The following is a 24,733-nucleotide window of genomic DNA, read 5'->3' as shown; positions in this document are numbered from 1 at the left end:
ATGATGGCTGCCAACGGTGTTGGTGACGTCAAGGAGAGCGCTGTGCATCAGCCACAGTTGTCGCCAGGCGAGCTTTTGGTATTGGTGGTGTTAGTGTGGGCAGGTATGTGTAGTCAATACAGAACTGTCCTACACTTAGTGAATGTTACGGTGACAATCCCCTACTATTTAAATAACCTCATTAATTCAGGCAATATGCCTCTGCACAAACACAGGTCTAATTTTATCTTCATGGATGGCAATGCTCAAGCTCATCGAGGTCACATCACAGAATAGCTGCTGGAGACTGGGGTGCCTCAAATTGAGTGGCCTGCACTTTCTCCAGACCTGAATCTCGTAGAAAACTTATGGGATCAGCTGATTTGCCATGTAGATGCTCATAACTCTGTACTGCAGAACCTCAATGACCTGAGAACCGCCCTTCAAGAAAAAAAAGCCATGGAAAGTTGACACCAGCTCAAATCTATCAATAATAATAATTATTATTATTCATTTTTATAGTGCCATTTATTCCATGGTGCTTTACATGTGAAAAAGGGGCATACATAGACAAGTACAATAAACATGAGCAATACAAGGCACACACAAGTACAGAAGGAGAGAAGACCCTGCTAGCTAGGGCTAACAGTCTAAAGGGGGTGGGTGAGGATACACTAGGAGAGGGTAGAGCTGATGCGGCAGTTCAGTAGACTGAGGATCACTGCAAGTTGTAGGCTTGTCAGAAGAGGTGGGTCTTCAGGTTCCTTTTGAAAGTTTCCGTGGTAGGCGAAAGTCTGATGTGTTGAGGTAGAGAGTTTCAGAGTATGGGGGAAGCATGGGAGAAATCTTGTATGCAGTTGTGGGAAGAAGAGATAAGAGGGGAGTAGAGAAGGAGATCTTGAGAGGATCGAAGGTTGCGTGTAGGTAAGTACCAGGAGACCAGGACACAGATGTATGGAGGAGACAGGTTGTGGATGGCTTTGTATGTCATAGTTAGAGTTTTGAACTGAAGCCTCTGGACAATAGGAAGCCAGTGAAGGGCTTGACAGAGAAGAGAGGCTGGGGAATAATGGGGGGACAGGTGGATTAGTCGGGCAGCAGAGTTTAGGATAGATTGGAGTAGTGCTAGAGGGGAGGCCATAAGAGTAGGAGGTTGCAATAGTCAAGGCGGGAGATGATGAGGGCGTGCACGAGCATTTTTTCAATTTCTTCGTCAAGGAATGTACAGATCCGGCAAATGTTTTTGAGTTGACGTAGGCAGGAGGAAGCAAGGGTTTGGATGTGTGGCTTTAAAGAGAGGGCAGAGTTGAGGATCACCCCAAGGCATCGAGAAGCGGAACTGGGGAAAGTGAGCAGACATTGATGGATAGGTCTGGTAGAGGGGTAGAGAGATGGGGGAAAGATGATGAATTCTGTTTTGTCCATGTTCAGTTTTAGAAAGCGAGTAGAAAAGAAAGATTAAATAGTGGACAGACATTGTGGGATTTTGGTCAGTAAGGAGGTGATGTCAGGTCCAGATAGGTAGATCTGCGTGTCATCGGTGTAGAGATGATACTGCAGACGGTGGGATTCTATGAGCTGTCCCAGGCCAAAGGTGTAGATGAAGAAGATTAGGGGTCCCAGAACTGAGCCTTGGGGAACACCGATAGACAGGATTAGAAAGCAATCCTGCTTCTTGATGAAAAATATTATCAACTGGTTCAACTGATGTCCTATAAAAAGGGGTCTCATTACCAAGGTGCCACACAAGAAACATCTCATGATGTTTAAAACCAGTGAGCCATCTCAAGACATTTGCAGTCTTATTGTTAAAAAACATACTGAGGGCATAGGTTCCAGTGAGTACTGTTGAGGCCATAATCCAGACGTGGAAAGAACATTATTTTACCATAAACCAGCCATGCCCAGGAGCTCCCTGCAAGATTTCAGACATAGAAGTGAAAAGAATAGGGGAACAAGTGAAACATTTTGGGGGTGAATCATGTATTAGGCTTGAATTTAGGTATATTCAGTCCTCTGAATCAGAATATGTCATTCATTTTTTGTAGCAACTCTTATTTTTTAGATAATGTACAGTTGCCCACACATGAGTTTGGGATTTTTTCCTCGATAGGGGTATAAATTATAGAATCGAACATAGTTTGTAAGGTATGTGACAAATACTTGAATTAATGATAATTTGAATAAGTATTAAGGTATTAGTCAATACATAACTGATCATTTGTGATTCTATAACAGCTCAATTGGCGATATGTTTACAGAAATATGTGGCAGCGCAGTAGAGCATTTGGCAATGTTGATTACTTCTTTTTATTTCAAGCTGAGTCAGTGTGCTGTTATAAACAGTAGTCATGATGACTAGTGATGAGCGAGTATACTCGTTGCTCGGGTTTTCCCGAGCACGCTCGGGTGACTCTGAGTATTTGTTAGTGTTCGGAGATTTAGTTTTTGTTGATACAGCTTGCGTGATTTACAACTGTTAGCCAGCATGAGTACATGTGGGGGTTGCCTGGTTGCTAGGCAACCCCCACATGTAATCAAGCTGTCTAACAGTCGCAATTCATGCAGCTGCGGTGACTAAAACTAAATCTCCGAACACTAACAAATACTCGGAGACCACCCGAGCGTGCTCGGGAAAACCCGAGCAACGAGTGCACTCGCTCATCATTAATGATGACAGTGATTTTGAAGTAACCTCATCAGTGCCACAAGTTTTTAATCAGCTGGAGCTCAATGACCTGTTTGGAAAGCGAAATCTCCCAAAGAAATCTGCAGACTTGTTGGCGTTTAGAGTAGCAGAGGGGAATTTATTACATCCAGAAACCAAAATCACATACTATCGCAGGAGAGAAAAGGATTAACTGCTATTCTTCTCAGAGGAAAGTGATTTTGTTTATTGCAACAATGTTCAAGGCTTGCTGATGAAAATGGGCATATCACAATATCGACCAAGTGAATGACTGTTGTTCATAGAAAGTTCTACATGGAGCCTAAAACAAATATGGATCAATTCCAATAGGTCACCCAACTAAGATGACTGACAAACAAAACACAAATTCTCTGGTCCAACAGAAAATATTTAATGTATTTTAATAATTTATAATGCAACATAAATTCTACAGCTCGTTACAGACATCATCATTCCTGTCGCCATTGGGGCTCACAATCTACATTACCTCTGCTTGTCTTTGGAGTGTGGGAGGAAACCAGAATATCCAGAGGGAAACACGGGGAGAACATACAAACCCCTTGCAGATGTTGTCCTTGGTGGGATTTTGAACCCAGGACCCTAGCGCTGCAAAGCAACAGTGCTAACCACTGAGCCAGTGTTCAAATCCGTATGGATCTTAAGATAGTGAATATTCTCCTTGGACAGCAGAGTGGATACTCTAAGTATCCCTGTTTTATTACACTTCAAAGACTCAATGAACAATGCCGAGGCAGATGCATGATCTTCTTTCACTATGATTGTACATAATTCTCTCTGAAACTATAAAGCAGATAATTACAATGAACTAGTAGGTACAATGCTATCTTCGTTCTGCCGCCTGGGCTGTACAATCGGTATCAAGATGCATGATCTCCACAGCCACTTCGATCATTTACCAGATAATCTTGTGGCCTAAGGGAAGAGCAGGGTGAACGATTCCACCAAGATCTAAGAACTATAAGGCTATGTGCGCACATTGCAGATTTGCTTGTGGAAATTTCTGCGCGGTTTCTGCATCTGTTGGCAGAAGACGCAGTGGAAATTCCGCCTGGATTTGATGCGTTTTTCATGCGGATTTCTATGCGGATTTGTAAGCTAAATAAAGATATATTATAAAAAAAAAAATGTGATGTAATTTCCTTGTTCAACCTCTTCAGCCAGATACCCTCATTAATATTAAATAGATAAAGGCGCACACACAATTACTGTAAATAAAGAGACACACAATTAAATAAAGACACACGCAGTCACCAGTCTATGTAGGAGCATTAACTTAATTAACCTTCATATGCTGTAGCAAAACAGCAACTGTTATTAGGCTACGTCCCCATGGTCAGTAATGGGCAGCGCTTTGGACGCAGCACATGTCCGCTGTGTGCAAAGCGCTGCTGGCTTTTGAACGCAGATGTTCATTGAACTGTGCGGAATCACCACGCCCAGTACATTGGACGAGTGATATTTATCTTGCGGAGACGCTCAATAGACATGCAGCAGTCTGGAAAGATGCACCGCATGTCCGTCTCCGCAGGGAAGCTGCAGGCGCCACTGCACGCATAGTGGAGATAGGATTTCTTGAAATTCCATCCACTGTGCTGTAACATCCGGCCACTGTGGGTTTGATGCTGTGGATGTACACAGGGTCCAACCCGAAGCGTTTACTGACTGTCGGAACATACGTTCAGAAATCTGCGTGAAATGCAATATCTGTTTGTTTTTTTTGTTTTTTTTAAATGTAAAAAATTGCGTGGTCTCCTGCATAATTTTAATAACCAGCAGAGGGAAAGCCGACGGCTGAGGACTGATAATATTCTGGGAAGGAGCCAATAGCCATAAAGGTTTCCAGGCTATTAATATTAGCTCACAGCTGTTTGCTTAGCCTTTAGTGGCTAGTTTACAGGGGAACCCCAGAAAAAATTGACATGGGGTCCCCCCTATAAAATTGAACCAGCAAAGGCTAGGTAGGCAGCTGTGGGCTGATATTAATAGCCTGGGAAGGGGCCATGGATATTTCCATCACCCCCCCTCCCCAGGCTAACATCAGCTCTCAGCCGCCCCAGAAAAGGTGCATCTCTAAGATGTGCCAATTCTGGCACTTAGCCTCGCTCTTCCCACTTGCCCTGAAGCGGTGGCAAGTGGGGTTCATATTTGTGGGGTTGATGTCACCTTTGTATTGTCAAGTGACATCAAGCCCACGGCTTAGAAATGGAGAAGGTCTATAAGACCCCTATCCATTGCTAACCCCATAGTTACATGGTAAATAAAGACACAACCAGAATAAAGTCCTTTATTTGAAATAATCACACAGACTCCTTTATTGAATCTTAATTTACCATAATTACTGAACGCCTAATCTCCAATGCCCTCATTCTCCTGCAACAAACATAAAATAATAAGAAAACATATAATACTCCCTGGTCGCTGTAGTCTACTACCAAGTGTTCCATGGCGATCTCACGTTTAGAACTGTCACATCGGGAGATGTGACCGCTCTACCCGGCCTCCGGCGATACACTGACAGGAGGTAATTCCTCCCGCAGTGCATCACTGCGCTGCTGTAAGAGTTCACCAGAGTTCATCATTTCCGGTGCTCTCTCTTAAGGCACCGCTGCATGGGAAAGTTCTCACACAGCGGTAGTGCCGTAAGAGACAGCATCGGAGCTGATATGCTGCGGGAGGGATTACCTCCTTTCAGTGTATCGCCGGAGGCCAGGTAGATGGGTCACATCTCCTGATGTGACTGTTCTACACTTGAGATCGCCGTGGGACACTCGGATTACCTGGACTATGGCAGACAGTGAGTATATGTTGGTTTATTATTTTACATTATTTTTAGGAGACAAGGGCGTCAGGGATTTGGTGTGAGGTGAGTATAATGGGTTTTTATTTTTCTGTGTATATGTATGTAATTTTACTTTTTTTTTCTTATTATTTTTTATAACTGAGCACAGGCGTCAGCAGATGACACTACCCATCAGTGGCACCTGCTGTCACTGCTATCAGTGACAGCAGACATAGCCGAATGGGAGCAGAAATATCAGCCCACGCCTACTTTTTTACCGCAAGTCAATGCTGGGGGTCAAAGTCAGCTGCGGAATCACATTGACATCTGCCAGCATGATCCCCCAGCGCTGTGACCGACATTACCAGCGGTACCGTTACCACACACTGCCATTCACAAACACACAGACACCCGCACACACACAGACAGCCGCAGACAGACATGCACATATTCTCTGCTCACACATAGTCTCTGCCCACACACATATTCTCCGCCCACACACTCTTCCTCCTTCTGACATCATTTCCTTTTCTGCAGCGTTTTTGCCAGCACATCCGCAGCAAATCCGCAAACCTTTTTACACCTGCGGTTTTGCGGCGGATTTGACTGACTCAATGGAAGTCAATGGGTGCAGAAACGCTGCAGATCCTCAAAAGGAATTGACATGCTGCGGAAAATAAAACGCTGAGAATAATTATGGAAATTTCCACTGCATGTGCACAACAATTCAGGAATACCATTGACTAACATTGCTTTAATAATCCAGTGCGGATTTATAGCATTTCCGAGCAGAAAAAACTCTACGGAAATGCAACAAATCCGCAACGTGTGCACATAGCTTAAAAGAAAGATACTGAAGATACTACCACATGAAGGCAGGTTATTGCTGGTCTATTCAAAGTGATTGCCCTGGCCCAAGGTATCTTGGTAAATAATGTATCAATGACAACCTTTAATGCATGTTTAATTCTTAGTTTGTGATGTAAATGCTTCATAAATAAAAGAAAACTACATATATGAATTTAATATCGAAGAAGGCAAAACTAATAATGTTTAGTAGACATCAGTCCTACTGTTCAATCGGTCCTATACATAAATGTGATGTGATGGGGTATATCACATCTCATTAACTACAGCTGATGGAAGAAAAATAAGGGCAGATGTAGAATCATCGACAGAAACTGACCTAAAAACAGGTTAAAAATCTCAGGCACCAGTTCTCCCCTCAAGATTTCAGAAAGGGGAGTGAAAAGAATTATCAGACGAGTTGTCCAAGAGCAAAGAACCACCTGTGGAGAGCTACAGAACAACCTAGAATCAGCAGGTACAATTGTTTCAAAGGAAACAAGTAATGCTCTCAGCCTCCATGGCCTGTATGCAGGCTCACCACGCAAGGCTCCATTGCTGAACAAAAAGCAGCACGGGTCTCAGTGGTTAGCACTGCAGCCTTGCAGCACTGGAGTCCTGGGTTCAAATCCCACCAAGGACGACATCTGCAAGATGTTCTCCTCGTGTTTGTGTGGGTTTCCTCCAGGTTCGCTGGTTTCCTCCCACATTCCAAAGGCATACTGATAGGGGGAATATAGATCATTATTCCCAATGGGGACAGTGATGATAATGTGTGCAAAGTGTAAAGTGCTGCTGTAATATATGTTGGTGCTATATAATAATAAAGATTATTATTATGTTCTTGCGTGTTTACAGTTTGTTTAATGTGAAATACCGGTGGAAAATAGTCTGGTCAGCTGAGACCAAAATTGAATTCTTTGGATGCTGTAATACATGCCATGTTTTGGACTTCAAAAGGCACACTGCATATCACTCCAAAAGCACCATACCAGCAGCGAAGTTTGGAGGTGGGAAAACGATGGTGTGGGGCTGTTTTTCAGTATATGACACTGGAAAACTTAGTTGAAGGAAGGATGACTGGAAAAATGTACCAAAATATTCTTGATAGAAATCGCTGCCATCTACCAGTATGTGGAAGATGAAACAAAGGTGGAAATTTCAGCAAGACAATGATCCCAAACACACAGCCAAGGAAAGTCTTCATTGGTTTCAGAGAAAGAAAATAAAGCTGCTGGAATGGCCCAATCAATCACCTGAACTGATTCCAATAGAAAATTTGTGGAAGGAACTAAAGCTCCGAGTTCATAGATGGAGCCCACAGAAACTGTAGGATTTGAAGAGTGTTTGTGCGGATGAATGGGTCAAATTTACTGAGCAACCTGTATGACTAGTTTCTCTATACAGGAGTCATCTTGAAGCATCTTGAAGCTGCCATCACCGACAAAGGCTATTTGTTGTATGAAGTATTAAGTAAATTACTGTAAGCGTGTTCAGTTCTATTTTCCCCGTCTTTTCTTATTATTACACATATGGTTTTATTTCCTTGCCTTTGTGGATTAGATGGGTTGTTACTGACATCTGGTGAGAATTCCATGTCAATAGCACCATTAGAAATCTATTTACTTATAAAACAGATGACGTTTTCAATACTTATTTCACCCTCTGTATGTGTATTTTTTTTTTTTTTATTTTTTTTTTTTGGGGGGAAGGGGGGATTTGACCTTTCATTTTCTTTTTTTCCACTATTTACTGTATTTGTTAGTTCCCTTAGGGAACTTGAAGCTGCAATTGTTTGATTTCTTGCATTATACATAGCGAAGCACTGCTATAGATAGTCAAAATCATGATCTCTAATGAGCGCCAGCTACACTCTGGCTTTCAGTGGAGAAATGTCATGATAAGCATGGAGGTCTTCAGCAGACGCCTGTCTGTAATGTTAACCCATCTACACCCCGCAATCAAGTCGCGCTGATGGAAAGATGTGCCCCCCTGCTGGTGCATGTTTAATGCCACTGTCAGAGAATGACATCAGCATTTAACAGGTTGACTGCCACGGGCAGAGTGTCACTCCCCTCATGGCTGTTAGAGGCAGATGGCCTCAGGCAGAAGCATCAACCGGGAAATATGCAGACTCGGCATGCGAGCCCACTTCAAAGTCAGGGACAGGACCTCTCACGTAAATGTACATCATATGTCGTGAAGGGGTTAAAGGAACAAAAGTTTTCTTCAGTGTATTTTTTCATTTTATGTTCTCATTTTAAACTTATTTTTGGTATTTGTTCACAGAATTGGGATCCCCAACTTGGTAAAGGCAAAACGTCCTGCCTGCAGATCTCTATCCAGAGAAAAGACTTTATGGAGGTAAATTAAAGTTTACAAAGGTTATGAGCAAGGTTATTCAAATTGCAATGGAAAGTAAAATAATACGAACATCACGTGCTTGAATCTTTATACCGCATAAATTATAATGTAAAGAGGATGTCCAGGTCTTTAACACCCTTCCACAATAAATGTATAGAACCTGACAGATTTTGGTGTATGGCGTGGGCTCAGCATCTGAACCTGTTCAACACATGGTGCGCTCCAGCTATGACTTATAGCCAGCACTTGGCACTGACCACAGCAAACAGAGTCCGCTCTCATTGGTATCATTTAACCCCTAAAATGCCACTGCTAATCACTGATAGCAGCATTTAATTAGCACTGTTTCCAGGACCCATCACCATCACTACCTGCAGTGCAACTGAGCGGTGCTAATGTGGAGTCAAGTCAGCTGGAGATTTAGTGAAGGCCATATACACTATATATATATATATATATATATATATATATATATATATATATACACTGCTCAAAAAAATAAAGGGAACACTTAACAGAATATAACTCCAGGTAAATCAGACTTCTGGGTAATCAAACTGTCCACTTTGGAGGCAACATTGCTTGACAGTCAATTTCACGTGCTGTTGTGCAAATGGAGTAGACAACAGGTGGAAATTATTGGCAATTATCAAGACACACTCAATAAAGGAGTGGTTCTGCGGGTGGGGACCACAGACCACATCTCCATACCAATGCTTTCTGGCTGATGTTTTGGTCACTTTTGAATGTTGGTTGTGCTTTCACACTCGTGGTAGCATGAGACGGACTCTACAACCCACACAAGTGGCTCTAGTAGTGCAGCTGTTCCAGTATGGCACATCAATGCGAGCTGTGGTAAGAAGGTTTGATGTGACTGTCAGCGTAGTGTCCAGAGGCTGGAGGCCATACCAGGAGACATGCCAGTACACCACGAGAAGTGGAGGGGGCTGTGGGAGGGCAACAACCCAGCAGCAGGACCGCTGCCTCAGCCTTTGTGCAAGGAGGAACAGGAGGAGCACTGCCAGAGCCCTGCGAAATTACCTTGAGCAGGCCACAAATGTGAATATGTCTGCACAAACGGTTAGAAACTGACTCCATGAGGATGGAGTGCACGACGTTCATAGATGAGGGTTGTACTCACAGCCCAACACCGTGCAGGACGCTTGGCATTTGCCACAGAACATCAGGATTGGCAAATTTGCCACTAGCGCCCTGTGCTCTTCACAGATGAAAGCAGGTTCACACTGAGCACATGTGACAGACGTGACAGAGTCTGGAGATGCTGTGGAAAGCGATCTGCTGTCTGCAACATCCTTCATCATGACTGGTTTGGCAGTGGGTCAGTAATGGTGTGGGGTGGCATTTCTTTGGAGGGCCGCACAGCCCTCCATGTGCTCGCCAGAGGTAGCCTGACTACCATTAGGTACTGAGATGAGATCCTCAGACCCCTTGTGAGTCCATATGCTGGTGCAGTTGGCCCTGGGTTCCTCCTAATGCAAAACAATGCCAGACCACTGGCTGGAGTGTCAGCAGTTCCTGCAAGATGAAGGCATTGAAGCTACGGACTGGCCCACCCGTTCCCCAGACCTGAATCCGATTCAACACATCTGGAACATCATGTTTCGCACCATCCACCAACGTCACATTGCATCACAGACTGTCCAGGAGTTGGCGGATGCTTTAGTCCAGGTCTGGGAGGAGATCCCTCAGGAGACCATCCGTCGCCTCATCAGGAGCGTGCCCAGGCGTTGTAGGGAGGTTATACAGTCATGTGGAGGCCACACACACTAAATTATATATATTTATTTATATATTATATACAAAATTTATTGCTTGGAAATTCGGAGACGTTGTCAGAAGTTTATAGAATAAAAGAACAATTTACATTTTATGCAAAAATATACCTATGAAGAGAAAAATCAGACAAACTGACAATTTTGCAGTGGTCTCCTAATTTTTGCCAGCACTGTATATGTGTATGTGTGTGTATATATATATATATATATATATATATATATATTTATACTGCTCAAAAAAGGGAACACTTAAACAACAGAATATAACTCCCTGACGAAGAAGGATCTCATCCTTCAAAACGTGTTGGATTGGTTAATCCCTATACGCGACCGTCCACTAGCCATGTGACGTCACACTACCTGCCACGCCCCTTCCACACTCCGCCACCGCTTCGGCGTCGCTTCCAGCCGGACACGCTAGAAGTTGGCGGTTCCTGCCTATTCCCGGCGCCCAGCAAGTAAGGCCTCTCTTGGGGGAAACAAGCTGCTACCTTCACTCCCCAGCTTCATGGTCCTGCAGTACGGAGCCGGTTACACTGATTCATGAGGACTAATACATCCGGATATCCCAAGCCACCAGTAAGTGCATAAGTATATGGTTAAAAGGCTTCTTTTGCACACTGAGTGTTGCCTTTGTATATGCCTCTTAAGCACAGTTGTAGGAGCATTACTCAACAGCGCAGGTGATAAATCTACCGTATATACTCGAGTATAAGCCGAGATTTTCAGCCCCAAAAAATGGGCTGAAAGTGCCCCTCTCGGCTTATACTCGAGTCATGGTCGGCAGGGGGTCTGCGGGTGAGGGGAAGCGACGACTGTCAAATACTCACCTACTCCCGGCGCTCCTGACGCAGTCCCCGCATGTCCCACAGTGTTCGGCGCGGCAGCTTCAAGTTCTTCCCCTCTTCAGCGGTCACGTGGTACCGCTCATTAAAGTTATGAATATGGACTCCACGCCCATAGGGGTGGAGCCGCATATTCATTACTGTAATGAGCGGTACCATGTGACCGCTCACTACAGGAAGAAGCTGCCGCGCCATACACCGTGGGACATGCAGGGACCGCGTCAGGAGCGCCGGGAGCAGGTAAGTATATTTACCTTCCCTCGTTCCACCGAAGCTCCGTCTTCCCGTCCTCTTGCTGTGACTGTGCAGGTCAGTGGGCGCGATGACGTATTAGTGTGCGCGCCGCCCTCTGCCTGAACAGTCAGTGCGGAGAGATGGGACGCTGAGGAGCAGCGACGAGAGGTGAGTATGTGATTTATTTATTTTTTTAGTGCAGCAGCAGCATTACATTACATGTGGCACATTGTTATATGGAGTGTCTATGGGGCCATAACTGCATGGAGCATTATATGGGGCATCTATGGGGCCATAATTGCATGGAGCATTATATGGGGCCATAACTGCATGGAGCATTATAGGGCATCTATGGGGCCATAATTGCATGGAACATTATATGGGGCCATAACTGCATGGAGCATTATATGGGGCATCTATGGGGCCATAATTGCATGGAGCATTATATGGAGCATTATATGGGGCCATAACTGCATGGAGCATTATATGGGGCATCTATGGGGCCATAATTGCAGGGAGCATTATATGAAGTATCTATGGGGCCATAATTGCATGGAGCATTATATGGAGCATTATATGGGGCCATAACTTCATGGAGCATTATATGGGGCATCTATGGGGCCATAACTGCATACAGCATTATATAGGGCATCTTATGGGGCCATAAAGAACTGCTTGGAGCATTATATGGAGCATCTATGGGGCCATAATGAACTGCATGGAGCATCTATGGGGCCATAATGAACTGCATGGAGCATTATATGGGGCATATTTGTATATGGAGCATCTTATGGGGCCATAATGAACTGTAAGGAGCATTATATGGGGCTCCTGATTCAATATGGATATTCAAAAACACTTAACCTACTGATGTCTCAATTAATTTTACTTTTATTGGTATCTATTTTTATTTTTGACATTTACCGGTAGCTGCTGCATTTTCCACCCTAGGCTTATACTCGAGTCAATAAGTTTTCCCAGTTTTTGGTTGCAAAATTAGGGGGGTCGGCTTATACTCGGGTCGGCTTATACTCGAGTATATACGGTATATAACTCCAAGTAAATCAACCTTCTGTGTTGCTTCCTAAGTGGACAGTTTGATTTCACAGAAGTTTGATTTAATTGGAGGTATATTGTGTGGTTTAAGTGTTTCTTTTATTTTTTTGAGCAGTGTGTGTATATAATTGTGCTGCCTCCAATTTTTCTGGATTTTTATATTGATGCTTGGTATTTGCCTGGGGGGCTCTGCACCCGGACTCTTTCTTTGTGCTGCTCTATTTTTCTTCTCTCTCTCTCTCTCTCACGCTCTCTCTCTCTGTATATATATATATATATATATATATATCTATATATATATATATATATATATATTAATATACACAGTACAGACCAAAAGTTTGGACACACCTCATTTGAAGATTTTTCTGTATTTTCATGACTATGAAAATTGTAAATTCACACCGAAGGCATCAAAACTATGAATTAGCACATGTGGAATAATATACTTAACAAAAAAGTGTGAAACAACTGAAAATATGTCTTATATTCTAGGTTCTTCAAAGTAGCCACCTTTTGCTTTGATGACTGCTTTGCACACTCTTGGCATTCTCTTGATGAGCTTCAAGAGGTAGTCACCGGGAATGGTTTTCACTTCACAGGTGTGCCCTGTCAGGTTTAATAAGTGGGATTTCTTGCCTTATAAATGGGGTTGGGGCCATAATTTGTGTTGAGCAGAAGTCTGGTGGCTACAGAGCTGATAGTCCTACTGAATAGACTGTTAGAATTTGTATTATGGCAAGAAAAAAGCAGCTAAGTAAAGAAAAACGAGTGGCCATCATTACTTTAAGAAATGAAGGTCAGTCCGAAAAATTGGGAAAACTTTGAAAGAGACCCCAAGTGCAGTTGCAAAAACCATCAAGCGCTACTAAGAAACTGGCTCACATGAGGACCCCCCAGGAAAGGAAGATCAAAAGTCACTGCTTCTGAGGATAAGTTTATCCAAGTCACCAGCCTCAGAAATCGCAGGTTTACAGCAGCTCAGATTAGAGACCAGGTCAATGCCACACAGAGTTCTAGCAGCAGACACATCTCTACAACAACTGTTAAGAGGAGACTTTGTGCAGCAGGCCTTCATGGTAAAATAGCTGCTAGGAAACCACTGCTATGGACAGGCAACAAGCAGAAGAGACTTGTTTGGGCTAAAGAACACAAGGAATAGACATTAGACCAGTAGAAATCTGTGCTTTGGTCTGATGAGTCCAAATTTGAGATCTTTGGTTCCAACCACTGTGTCTTTGTACGAGGCAGAAAAGGTGAACGGATGGACTCTACATGCCTGGTTCCCACCGTGAAGCATGGAGGAGGAGGTGTGATGGTGTGGGGGTGCTTTGCTGGTGACACGGTTGGGGATTTATTCAAAATTGAAGGCATACTGAACCAGCATGGCTACCACAGTATCTAGCAGCGGCATGCTATTCCATCCGGTTTGCGTTTAGTTGGACCATCATTTATTTTTCAACAGGACAATGACCCCAAACACACCTCCAGGCTGTGTAAGAGCTATTTGACCAAGAAGGAGAGCGATGGGGTACTACGCCAGATGACCTGGCCTCCACAGTCACCAGACCTGAACCCAATCGAGATGGTTTGGGGTGAGCTGGACCGCAGAGTGAAGGCAAAAGGGCCAACAAGTGCTAAGCATCTCTGGGAACTCCTTCAAGATTGTTGGAAGATCATTTCCGGTGACGGAAGCTCATCAAGAGAATGCCAAGAGTGTGCAAAGCAGTCATCAAAGCAAAAGGTGGCTACTTTGAGGAACCTAGAGTATAAGACATATTTTCAGTTGTTTCACTCTTTTTTTGTTAAGTATATAATTCCACATGTGTTAATTCATAGTTTTGATGCCTTCAGTGTGAATTTACAATTTTCATAGTCATGAAAATACAGAAAAATATTTAAATGAGAAGGTGTATCCAAACTTTTGTTCTGTACTGTATACACACACACACACACACACACACACACACACACACACTTCTCGCAAAATTAGAATAGCATCAAAAAGTTAATTTTTTTCAGTTCTTTGATACAAAAAGTGAAACTCATATAAATCTCTAAATTTAATAACGTGTAAATGTTTTCATATGATGTTGTAGAAAGTTCTGTTGAGTATAAAAAAAACCTGTTCCGAACACTTGTAGCTTGATTTTTATCCAGTAGCGCTATCATGAGGCAAGTTGAATACTTTGCCTCAAGCGGTGGAGCATTCCTAAAGACAGGGGGCGGCAGTCAGAAGTTAAAACACGTGGTGCCGACTCTCCCTGCAATCCCTGCTCTGACACTTGCTGACAGTTCAGACAGTGTCACAAACAAGGTAACGTGCGGCGTGCCCAGCGGCAGGTGAGGTGACTCACTGTTACCACCCGGCCCAGGCTGAGGTGCAGAGGTGGTGCCCTGTCTCCTGACGACCTGCTGGCTGCTGTGCTGGGAGTTGGACACACACATTGCTGGCCGACTTGGAGCAGTAACTGGCAGCAGTAAGTAACTATAAAAAACATAATTCGCCACCACCCCACCCCCCACATGCTAGTGAGTGTCGTTTGTGAAGGAGCCGATACAAAGAGCTGGCTCCCTGCTGCTGTGAATCAAAGTCGGCTCTGCAGCATGAGTGAGCCGAGTTTTTTTTTTTTTTTTTGCTTTCTTGGCTGGTGCCTGCAGCTTATCAGACTGTGACTCGTGGGAGGAGAGAAGTAGCTGTGGACTGTTTGTGAGCACTGGAGAAATGGTGCAGACAAGCACAGGACAGGGTGGATGGGAAAAGAAAGTAAAGGGCTTCCTATTGTTAACCCTTAAGTGCCCCCAGACTGCAAGCATTGGGGTATGTTTCCACGCTCAGGAAACACTGCGTGTTTGACGCTGCGTACAGCGTCAAACACGCAATGTCCAGATGTTACAGCATAGTGGAGGGGATTTCATGAAATCCCGTCTCCACTATGCGGTAAAACACGCAGGCGGCAGACCCGCGTAAACGGACATGCGGCGCGTCTTTTCAGAACGCAGCATGTCTGTTTACAATGCGGCGACGCTCCGTCGCCACGCCGTAAATTTACCATAGACTATCATTAGATGCGATAAAATCGCATCTGATGATTAGTCACATGCGTAGAAACTGCGTAAATGCAGCTTACTACACATGTCTGCCGGCTCACCTTACCCACCGCCAGAAGTCCCTCGTCCACTGCAGTTCTCGCAATAACTTATCGCGAGAACTGCCGTGCACGTGACCGGGACTTATCTCCGGTCACTAGTCTGGTTCTCGCAAACAGCTGATCAGCTGTTTGCGAGAACGCTGTAGTGTAGGTGATCGCTGGAGAGTTATCTCCGGCGATCATCTACCGGCTCTGCTACATCTAGATGTCAAGCATCCAGATGTAGCAGAGCCGGACTCGTCTACACTGTGTGCACATACAGTCATTGCCAAAAGTATTCACACCCCTGCAATTCTGTCAGATAATACTCAGTTTCTTCCTGAAAATGATTGCAAACCCAAATTCTTTGGTATTATTATCTTCATTTAATTTGTCTTAAATGAAAAAACACAAAAAGAATTGTTCTAAAGCCAAATTGGATATAATTCCACACCAAACGTAAAAAAGGGGGTGGACAAAAGTATTGGCACTGTTTGAAAAATCATGTGATGCTTCTCTAATTTGTGTAATTAACAGCACCTGTAACTTACCTGTGGCACCTAACAGGTGTTGGCAATAACTAAATCACACTTGCAGCCAGTTGACATGGATTAAAGTTGACTCAACCTCTGTCCTGTGTCCTTGTGTGTACCACATTGAGCATGGAGAAAAGAAAGAAGACCAAAGAACTGTCTGAGGACTTGAGAAACCAAATTGTGAGGAAGCATGAGCAATCTCAAGGCTACAAGTCCATCTCCAAAGACCTGAATGTTCCTGTGTCTACCGTGTGCAGTGTCATCAAGAAGGTTAAAGCCCGTGGCACTGTGGCTAACCTTCCTAGATGTGGACGGAAAAGAAAAATTGACAAGAGATTTCAACGCAAGATTGTGCGGATGTTGGATAAAGAACCTCGACTAACATCCAAACAAGTTCAAGCTACCCTGCAGTCCGAGGGTACAACAGTGTCAACCCTTACTATCCGTCGGTGTCTGAATGAAAAGGGACTGTATGGTAGGAGACCCAGGAAGACCCCACTTCTTACCCCGAGACATAAAAAAAGCCAGGCTGGAGTTTGCCAAAACTTACCTGAAAAAGCCTAAAACATTTTGGAAGAATGTTCTCTGGTCAGATGAGACAAAAGTAGAGCTTTACTCGGACTCCCATGACAGCACGACGAGAGAGGGGATCCGCCCATTAGGAACAGGAAACCTACAGATACAAAAGGGCGGCACCTCTCCCCTGCATCAGTTGGTTTCCTGTTCCTAAAGGGATGGGTGCCCACAGATGAATCTTATGGAGCCCAGGCCGGCCGGCCGATTCCGGTAGCGAGGGGGTCTCCTACCTCGGCCGGTGCGGAGATCCCTGGAGACGCCATGGTGGTCCTTGCTGGACTGCACGTCGGTGGCGTTCGCAGCAGGGAGCAGAGTCCAGAGGATTTCTCGCCTCCATCAGCGTCGGCGCCGGTAAGTATTTCCCATTGGCGGTGCAGCGGTGGCGTGCTTGCGGGGTGCCGGCGTCAGGACTATGTGGCCGGAGCGCTGCGATCCGTCCCCGGCGTCCTGCACCGCTTTCAGCGTGTGCTGGAGCGTTTCCGGGTGCGGTGACGCGGGGGGGGCGGAGTTAGTAGCCGCTTCCGGGTCGCCGGATGTCTGCGCATGCGCAGTCGATCCAAAATGGCGGCGCCCATGTATCCTGATTACCGGTATTCTCCCACATGAATCCTATCCTCCCTGCGGTATCCTGGGCCAATGGGAATGGCACTGACCTATCTGCTGACCGGATCCAAGGGGGATTTAAGCAGGTGACGATTCAGGAACCCTGCTTTTGGTCGCAATTCGTCATGGAGAGTGGTGGTGAGCAGCAGCAGCTGCTTGATGATGTGCATCAGAAGCCCAAGGAGAAAGACAGAAGCGACCAGTCCAGTCGTAAAAGCTCATCCGGGCAGGGATCAAGAGCTTCGACTAGGAAAGAACCCCCTCGCATTCCGGTACTTTACTTTGGCGCACGGGTAAGTGATCTACGTGAAAGTTCACTCTGTGACGCGTGCCCCTTATACTTTATCATTCTAGGGAAAGAAGAGTGACAAGTCAAAACATAAGGAGTGTGCCCTCTGTGGAGTCCCCTTACCAGACTCTTGTCCTAAGAAATTATGTGCCCCCTGTATACAACAGACGGTGAGGTCTACAGGTGTGGTGGGGTGGAAGTGACATTAGGTCAGATAGTAGTTATCACCTATACTGTCCCCCCCCCAGGTAGCAGAAGTCTGTGAGTGCGGCAAACCTGAAGGAGATGATACGTTTGGAAGTGAGGGAATCTCTACGGTCCCTATCCCAAACGGGAGGTTCAAAACATAGAACCCCCCTGGACTCTAATTCTTCGGAGGAAGAAAGAGAAGAGGGTGCCTATCACTCTAGTCCTTCCTCCTCTTCATCAGATGAGGAGTCTGGACGATTTTGTCTGCCCCTGGATAAGATTGACAAAGTGGTCAAGTCAGTTAGGGGCACAATGGGCATAGAAGAAACCAAGCCGCAGCCCTCAAAGCAAGAGATCAGCGGACTGGATCGTAAAAAACACAGATCTTTTCCAGTGAACGAAAAGATTCAAGACTTAATCCTCCGGGAATGGAAGAAGCCGGAAAAGAAGGGTTCCTTACCGCCAGCTTTAAAACGCAGGTACCCCTTTGATGATCCGGTTGTAGAGACATGGGACAAAGCCCCTAAGTTGGATGCGGCGGTGGCAAAAGCATCCAAGAGAGCCTCGTTGCCATTTGAGGATATGGGGACCCTCAAGGACCCCCTTGATAGAAAAGCGGACATTTTCCTTAAAGGTACCTGGGAAACAGCGGCAGGATCTCTCAGACCAGCGGTTGCCGCGACATGTACAGCCAGATCTTTAATGGTCTGGCTGGATCAGTTAGAGACCCAGCTTAAGGACGGCGCTTCCAGAGATTCTATTCTGAAGTCCTTACCAACAATTCAAAATGCTGCGGCCTTTCTATCAGACGCTTCGGTGGACTCAGTCAGGATGGCGGCTAGAGCAGCAGGGCTCTCCAACGCGGCTCGTAGAGCCTTATGGTTGAAGTGCTGGTCAGGCGACATACAATCCAGAGCTAAGCTCTGCGCAATCCCGTGTAAGGGAGAATATCTCTTTGGTCCAACTCTGGATGAGTTGCTGGAGAAAGCGGGGGATGACAAGAAGAAATTTCCTAATCCTTCTTCAGCATCCTACCGTCGGCACTTCAACAGAAGAAGATTTGGTCGTGGAAAGAAACGCGGGTCCTCACCCTCTAGAGAGAGTTTTAGATGGGAGGACAGACGCGGAAGAGGTATGGGCTATATGTTTCGCCGTTCCTCAAAAGAACAGAAAAAGCCGGACCAATGACTAGCAATCCCCGTGGGGGGTAGACTGTCAACATTCTCTTCAGCATGGTTTGACATTTCGAACAGTAAATGGGTCCGAGGCATTATAGCAAAAGGCCTAAAGCTTGACTTTAGTCATTGGCCTCGGGATAAATTTAAGTTAACCCCTTTACGCTCCTCCCCCCTTGAACAAGCAGCCCTGGAAGCAGAGGTCATGAACTTATGCTCCAAGAGAGTTTTGATCGAAATCCCAGGATCAGAAAGAGGGAGGGGATTTTACTCTCCTCTTTTTCTGATCAAGAAGCCAGACGGATCGTTTAGAACGATCATAAATCTCAAAAGCCTTAATGAATTCCTGGTCAATGAATCATTTAAAATGGAAACAGTCAGTACAGCAATAAAAATGTTGTTTAAACACTGCTTCATGGTAGTTGTGGATTTAAAGGACGCATACTATCATGTTCCAATACATGAAGACTTCCAGAGATTCCTGAGTAGCTGTGACAATGGGGGGTCAGGTTCGTCACTTCCAGTTCAGAGCTCTTCCCTTTGGCCTATCAGCGGCCCCTAGGGTATTTACAAAGTTAGTGGCCGAAGTCATGGCGCACTTGCGAGAATCTGACATCCTGATTGTCCCCTATTTTGATGACTTTCTTATAGTGGGAAGTTCGGCAGACCATTGCCTCTCACAACTAGAGATAACCACAACCAAACTTGAACATCTGGGGTGGATCATAAATTATGAAAAATCCCGGTTACAGCCCCAAATGATACAGAGATTCTTAGGGCTGTTGTTAAATTCAGAAACCCAACAGTGTTGTCTTCCGCCTGACAAGTTGTTACACATCCAACAACAAGTATCTAAAGCAATTGATAAACCATCCATGACCCTTAGACAGGCTATGTCACTGTTAGGATCTCTAACCTCATGCATTCCCGCTGTCCGTTGGGCCCAATTTCATACCAGACCTTTACAATCCGAGGTACTGGTTAATGATAGAATTTTACAGGGGTCTTTGCAGAGTCAGATTACCTTGGGTCCAAAAGCCCTTACTTCTCTTAGATGGTGGCTAAACAGTGACAATTTATCGGCGGGAGTTCCCTGGGTAACACGGGTGACACGTATTGTAACAACGGACGCTAGCCCTTCAGGTTGGGGAGCACACATGGATGACATGATAGTTCAGGGTCTATGGGACCCCTTAACATCAGCCTCCTCTAACCACAGAGAATTAATGGCAATTGAACTTTCAGTTTAAAAATTCCTCATATGTCTGCAGGGTCACCACGTCAAGATCCTCTCGGACAACCAGGTGGCGGTCGCATACATAAATCACCAGGGTGGAACTCATTCCGAATCTCTGATGAGAGTGGCGGACCGGTTATTCCAGACAGCGGAGAACGATTTTCTATCTTTAACCGCACTGCACATAAGAGGAAAAGAAAATGTGAAAGTGGACTTTCTAAGCCGCAACACCCTGAGACAAGGGGAATGGTCTCTAAACGATCTCGTGTTCAACCAGATTGTCCAAAAATGGGGACATCCAGAGGTGGATTTATTTGCCACCAGGGACAACCGAAAGACAATAAAATTCTGTTCCCTAAATCCCAGGGAAAATCCTCTGGCGGTAGACGCCTTTCTGATCAACTGGGACTTTCGGTTGGCTTATGCGTTCCCCCCGCTGGGCCTGATACCTCTGGTAATCAGGAAAATAAGAGAAGATCGGGCAAGAGTTATATTGATTGCCCCATTCTGGCCCAGAAGGGCCTGCTTCACCTGGCTCAGGGTCATGTCAGTGGGGGACCCCTGGGTGCTTCCGGACATCCCAGATTTGCTCCACCAGGGTCCGATCAGCCATCCTCAAGTAAAGAGTCTTCATTTGACGGCATGGAGTTTGAGAGGGCGTTACTGAAAAACAAAGGGTTCTCCCCAAATTTGATTGAAACCCTTATGAAAAGTAGGAAGCAGATTACAACAACAATCTACGCTAGAACCTGGCGGAAATTCCTGGCCTCTTCTGACTTTAATTTAGAAGAGGGAATACCTATAAAACAGATCTTAGAATTCCTGCAAAGGGGCTTAGAGCTAGATCTATCCACTAGTACCCTAAAAGTACAAGTCTCGGCCCTAGGGGCCTTGTTTTCCTGTAACGTCGCCAATAATTATTGGATCTCAAGGTTCATTAAAGCCTCTAGTAGGGCTAGACCCATACATAGGGATAGATCTATGCCTTGGGATCTTAACCTAGTCCTGTCAGCATTGACTAGAGAGCCGTTTGAACCATTACAATCAGCTTCAATTAAGGCATTATCCCTTAAAACAGCATTTCTGGTAGCAATAACATCTGCCCGTAGGGTAGGAGATATACAAGCTCTCTCCAGAATTTCCCCTTATACAGAGTTTCTGCCAGATAGGGTAGTCCTCAGACCAGACCCGGCCTATTTACCAAAAGTATCATCTCGGTTTCACAGGTCTCAGGAGATAGTGTTACCATCTTTCATTCCCAATCCCTCCAACCCTAAAGAAGAGCTACTCCATACACTAGACGTTAGGAGATGCCTGTTAGAATACATCTCTGTTACTGATACATGGAAGAAAGATAATGCCTTATTTTTATCTTTCCAAAATCCCAGAAAGGGACTCAGGGTATCAAAGTACACACTAGCAAAGTGGATTAGGGAGGCTATCTCTTTGGCTTATACTGCAGGTGGGGGTCCGACTCCGCAGAATCTGAGGGCGCATTCCACCAGGGCCATGGCTACATCCTGGGCGGAGAAATCTGGAGTATCAATCGACCAGATATGTAAGGCGGCCACAAGGTCATCCCCGTCCACCTTCTTTAAGCACTATAGGTTGGATTTAGGGGCCTCCTCTGATCTCACCTTCGGGTTAAGGGTGCTGCAGGCTATAGTCCCTCCCTAAGGTAGTGTTACATCTCTGTAAATCTCTCGTCGTGCTGTCATGGGAGTCCGAGTAAAGCATTAAGCTACTTACGGTAGCGGCATTTCTCGGAGGCCCATGACAGCACCCTTAGTTCCCTCCCTATTTCAAGTGGGGGTTGCACCTCCTATAATGTATATATCTCACGTGTATATGCCCAGTTCCAATATATGGGTTAAAATTTTGTATATAAACTGTATATAATGTGTATTTTTGTATGCTACTAACCGCGGTAGTCCTCTCAAGGCTCTGAAATACAACTGATGCAGAGGAGAGGTGCCGCCCTTTTGTATCTGTAGGTTTCCTGTTCCTAATGGGCGGATCCCCTCTCTCGTCGTGCTGTCATGGGCCTCCGAGAAATGCCGCTACCGTAAGTAGCTTAATGCTTTTTGGGCGAAGGCATCAACATAGAGTTTACAGGAGAAAAAAAGAGGCATTCAAAGAAAAGAACACGGTCCCTACAGTCAAACATGGCGGAGGTTCCCTGATGTTTTGGGGTTGCTTTGCTGCCTCTGGCACTGGACTGCTTGACCGTGTGCATGGCATTATGAAGTCTGAAGACTACCAACAAATTTTGCAGCATAATGTAGGGCCCAGTGTGAGAAAGCTGGGTCTCCCTCAGAGGTCATGGGTCTTCCAGCTGGACAATGACCCAAAACACACTTCAAAAAGCACTAGAAAATGGTTTGAGAGAAAGCACTGAAGACTTCTAAGGTGGCCAGCAATGAGTCCAGACCTGAATCCCATAGAACACCTGTGGAGAGATCTAAAAATGGCAGTTTGGAGAAGGCACCCTTCAAATATCAGGGACCTGGAGCAGTTTGCCAAAGAAGAATGGTCTAAAGTTCCAGCAAAGCATTGTAAGAAACTCATTGATGGTTACCGGAAGCGGTTTGTCAGTTATTTTGGCTAAAGGTTGTGCAACCAAGTATTAGGCTGAGGGTGCCAATACTTTTGTCTGGCCCATTTTTGGAGTTTTGTGTGAAATGATCAATGTTTTGTTTTTGCTTCATTCTCTTTTGTGTTTTTTCATTTAAGACAAATTAAATGAAGATAATACCAAATAATTTGTGTTTGCAATCATTTTCAGGAAGAAACTGAGTATTATCTGACAGAATTGCAGGGGTGTGAATACTTTTGCCCATGACTGTACACCATACACCATGCAACAACATGCAACATGCGACGACATGCTACAAAATGCAACATCCGATGACATGCGACAACATGAGAAATGTGACAACATGCGACATGCGACAACATGCGACATGCATACTACGTGGCTTGTGCTATATACTATGTGGCTGCTATATACATACATACATACATATTGCAGAATACCCGATGCGTTAATACAGGCCACGCAGTATATAACAGTGGCCACGCAGTATATAACACAGCCCAAACAGTATATAACACAGCCCACGTACTATATAACACAGCCCACGCAGTATATAGCAGTCACGCAGTATATAACACAGCCCACACAGTATATAGCAGCCACGTAGTATATAACACAGGCAATGTAGTATATAACACAGGCCACGTAGTATATAGCACAGTCCACGCAGTATATAACACAGCCCAGGCAGTATATAACACTGCTCATGTAGTATATAGCAGCCACGCGGTACATAACACAGCCCACGTAGTATTTAGCAGTGTGGGCACCATATCCCTGTTAAAAAAAAAAAATAATTAAAATAAAAAATAGTTATATACTCACCTGCCAGGATCCAGCGGAGCTCTGGCGATTTACATGTGCGTCAGGTTAGGCCAGTGAAGAGTAAACCAGATTTATTTGTACTGATTTTACTACGTAGGGGGGGGGGGCACCCTTTTGCAGTTCGCCTCAGGCAGCAGAAAGGCTCGGTTCACCCCTGTTTTTATCATATGAGTTTACCCCTCTGTTTAGGAAGTTCATCAATCTAAAATTGTACCTCAAAACAATCCACCATATTTTTATATTGACAAATAATAAACAATAATTAAAATTTTACAATATAAACCTATCTTGCTTGTCTTTTGCAGCGTGCTTTGTATCAGTCCTCTCATGTGGATGAAAATGATGTGCAGACTGTTTCTCACAAGTGTCTTGTTGTAGCTCTCGATCAGTATGAGCAGATGCTAAGAACAAAAAAGTACCAGGACAGCGAGGACCTCTACTATCTTGCAGGAACCTATGAGCCCACCACAGGAATGATTTTTAATACTGATGGAGTACCCGTCATCTGCTGAATACATTGAAATTTTGCAGTGTATCAAAAACTTTGACAATCATTAATACGCTATAGTTTGAGTAGTGCGAGTCTTCTTTTAACCTTCCCAAATATAAAATAACACTATAAAAATTGTACAGAAAGGAAAAAAGTTAAAGAAAATTTAAAAGAAAAACTCAGTGTTATTTTACATCTTTGTTTCGCCCACCAAAAGGTGAACTCACTAGCTCGAAGCTTAATTTTGTTCATGGACACTTTTGGCTTAAATATTTAGAATGCAATACAGTATTCATTAGTAGTTGAAAATCTTTTATATTTTCTAGAATTCAGCAGCAGCAAATATGTGAAAAATTAAAGTACTTGTAAATAGAAAGATGGTTTGGAAAAGCTGTGGAAGCACTTAACTAAATAATATTGTGATATTCATTTCTTCAAGCTTAAGTATGTATTGATGGTAGGCAAACATAAAGCACT

General features: G+C 44.6%; 1 protein-coding gene across 7 annotated transcripts in view; it reads left to right on the top strand.

Moving 5' to 3' along the window:
- Positions 1-24,434, top strand: part of TNRC18 (trinucleotide repeat containing 18) — a 997,170-nt gene extending 972,736 nt beyond the window's left edge. For all 7 annotated transcript variants that reach the window (XM_077275610.1, XM_077275609.1, XM_077275606.1 and 4 more), the window contains 2 exons: positions 8,604-8,678; positions 24,072-24,434. In XM_077275610.1, coding sequence (XP_077131725.1) covers positions 8,604-8,678; positions 24,072-24,278 — 282 coding nt within the window. In that variant the 3' untranslated portion in view covers positions 24,279-24,434. The remainder of the gene's footprint in view (positions 1-8,603; positions 8,679-24,071) is intronic.
- Positions 24,435-24,733: the final 299 nt, after the last annotated feature.

Source organism: Ranitomeya variabilis, chromosome 7, assembly GCF_051348905.1.
Source record: "Ranitomeya variabilis isolate aRanVar5 chromosome 7, aRanVar5.hap1, whole genome shotgun sequence".
NCBI lineage: Eukaryota > Metazoa > Chordata > Amphibia > Anura > Dendrobatidae > Ranitomeya > Ranitomeya variabilis.
Note: the sequence above shows the minus strand (reverse complement) of the source record. Positions and strands in the feature narration are given on the sequence as shown.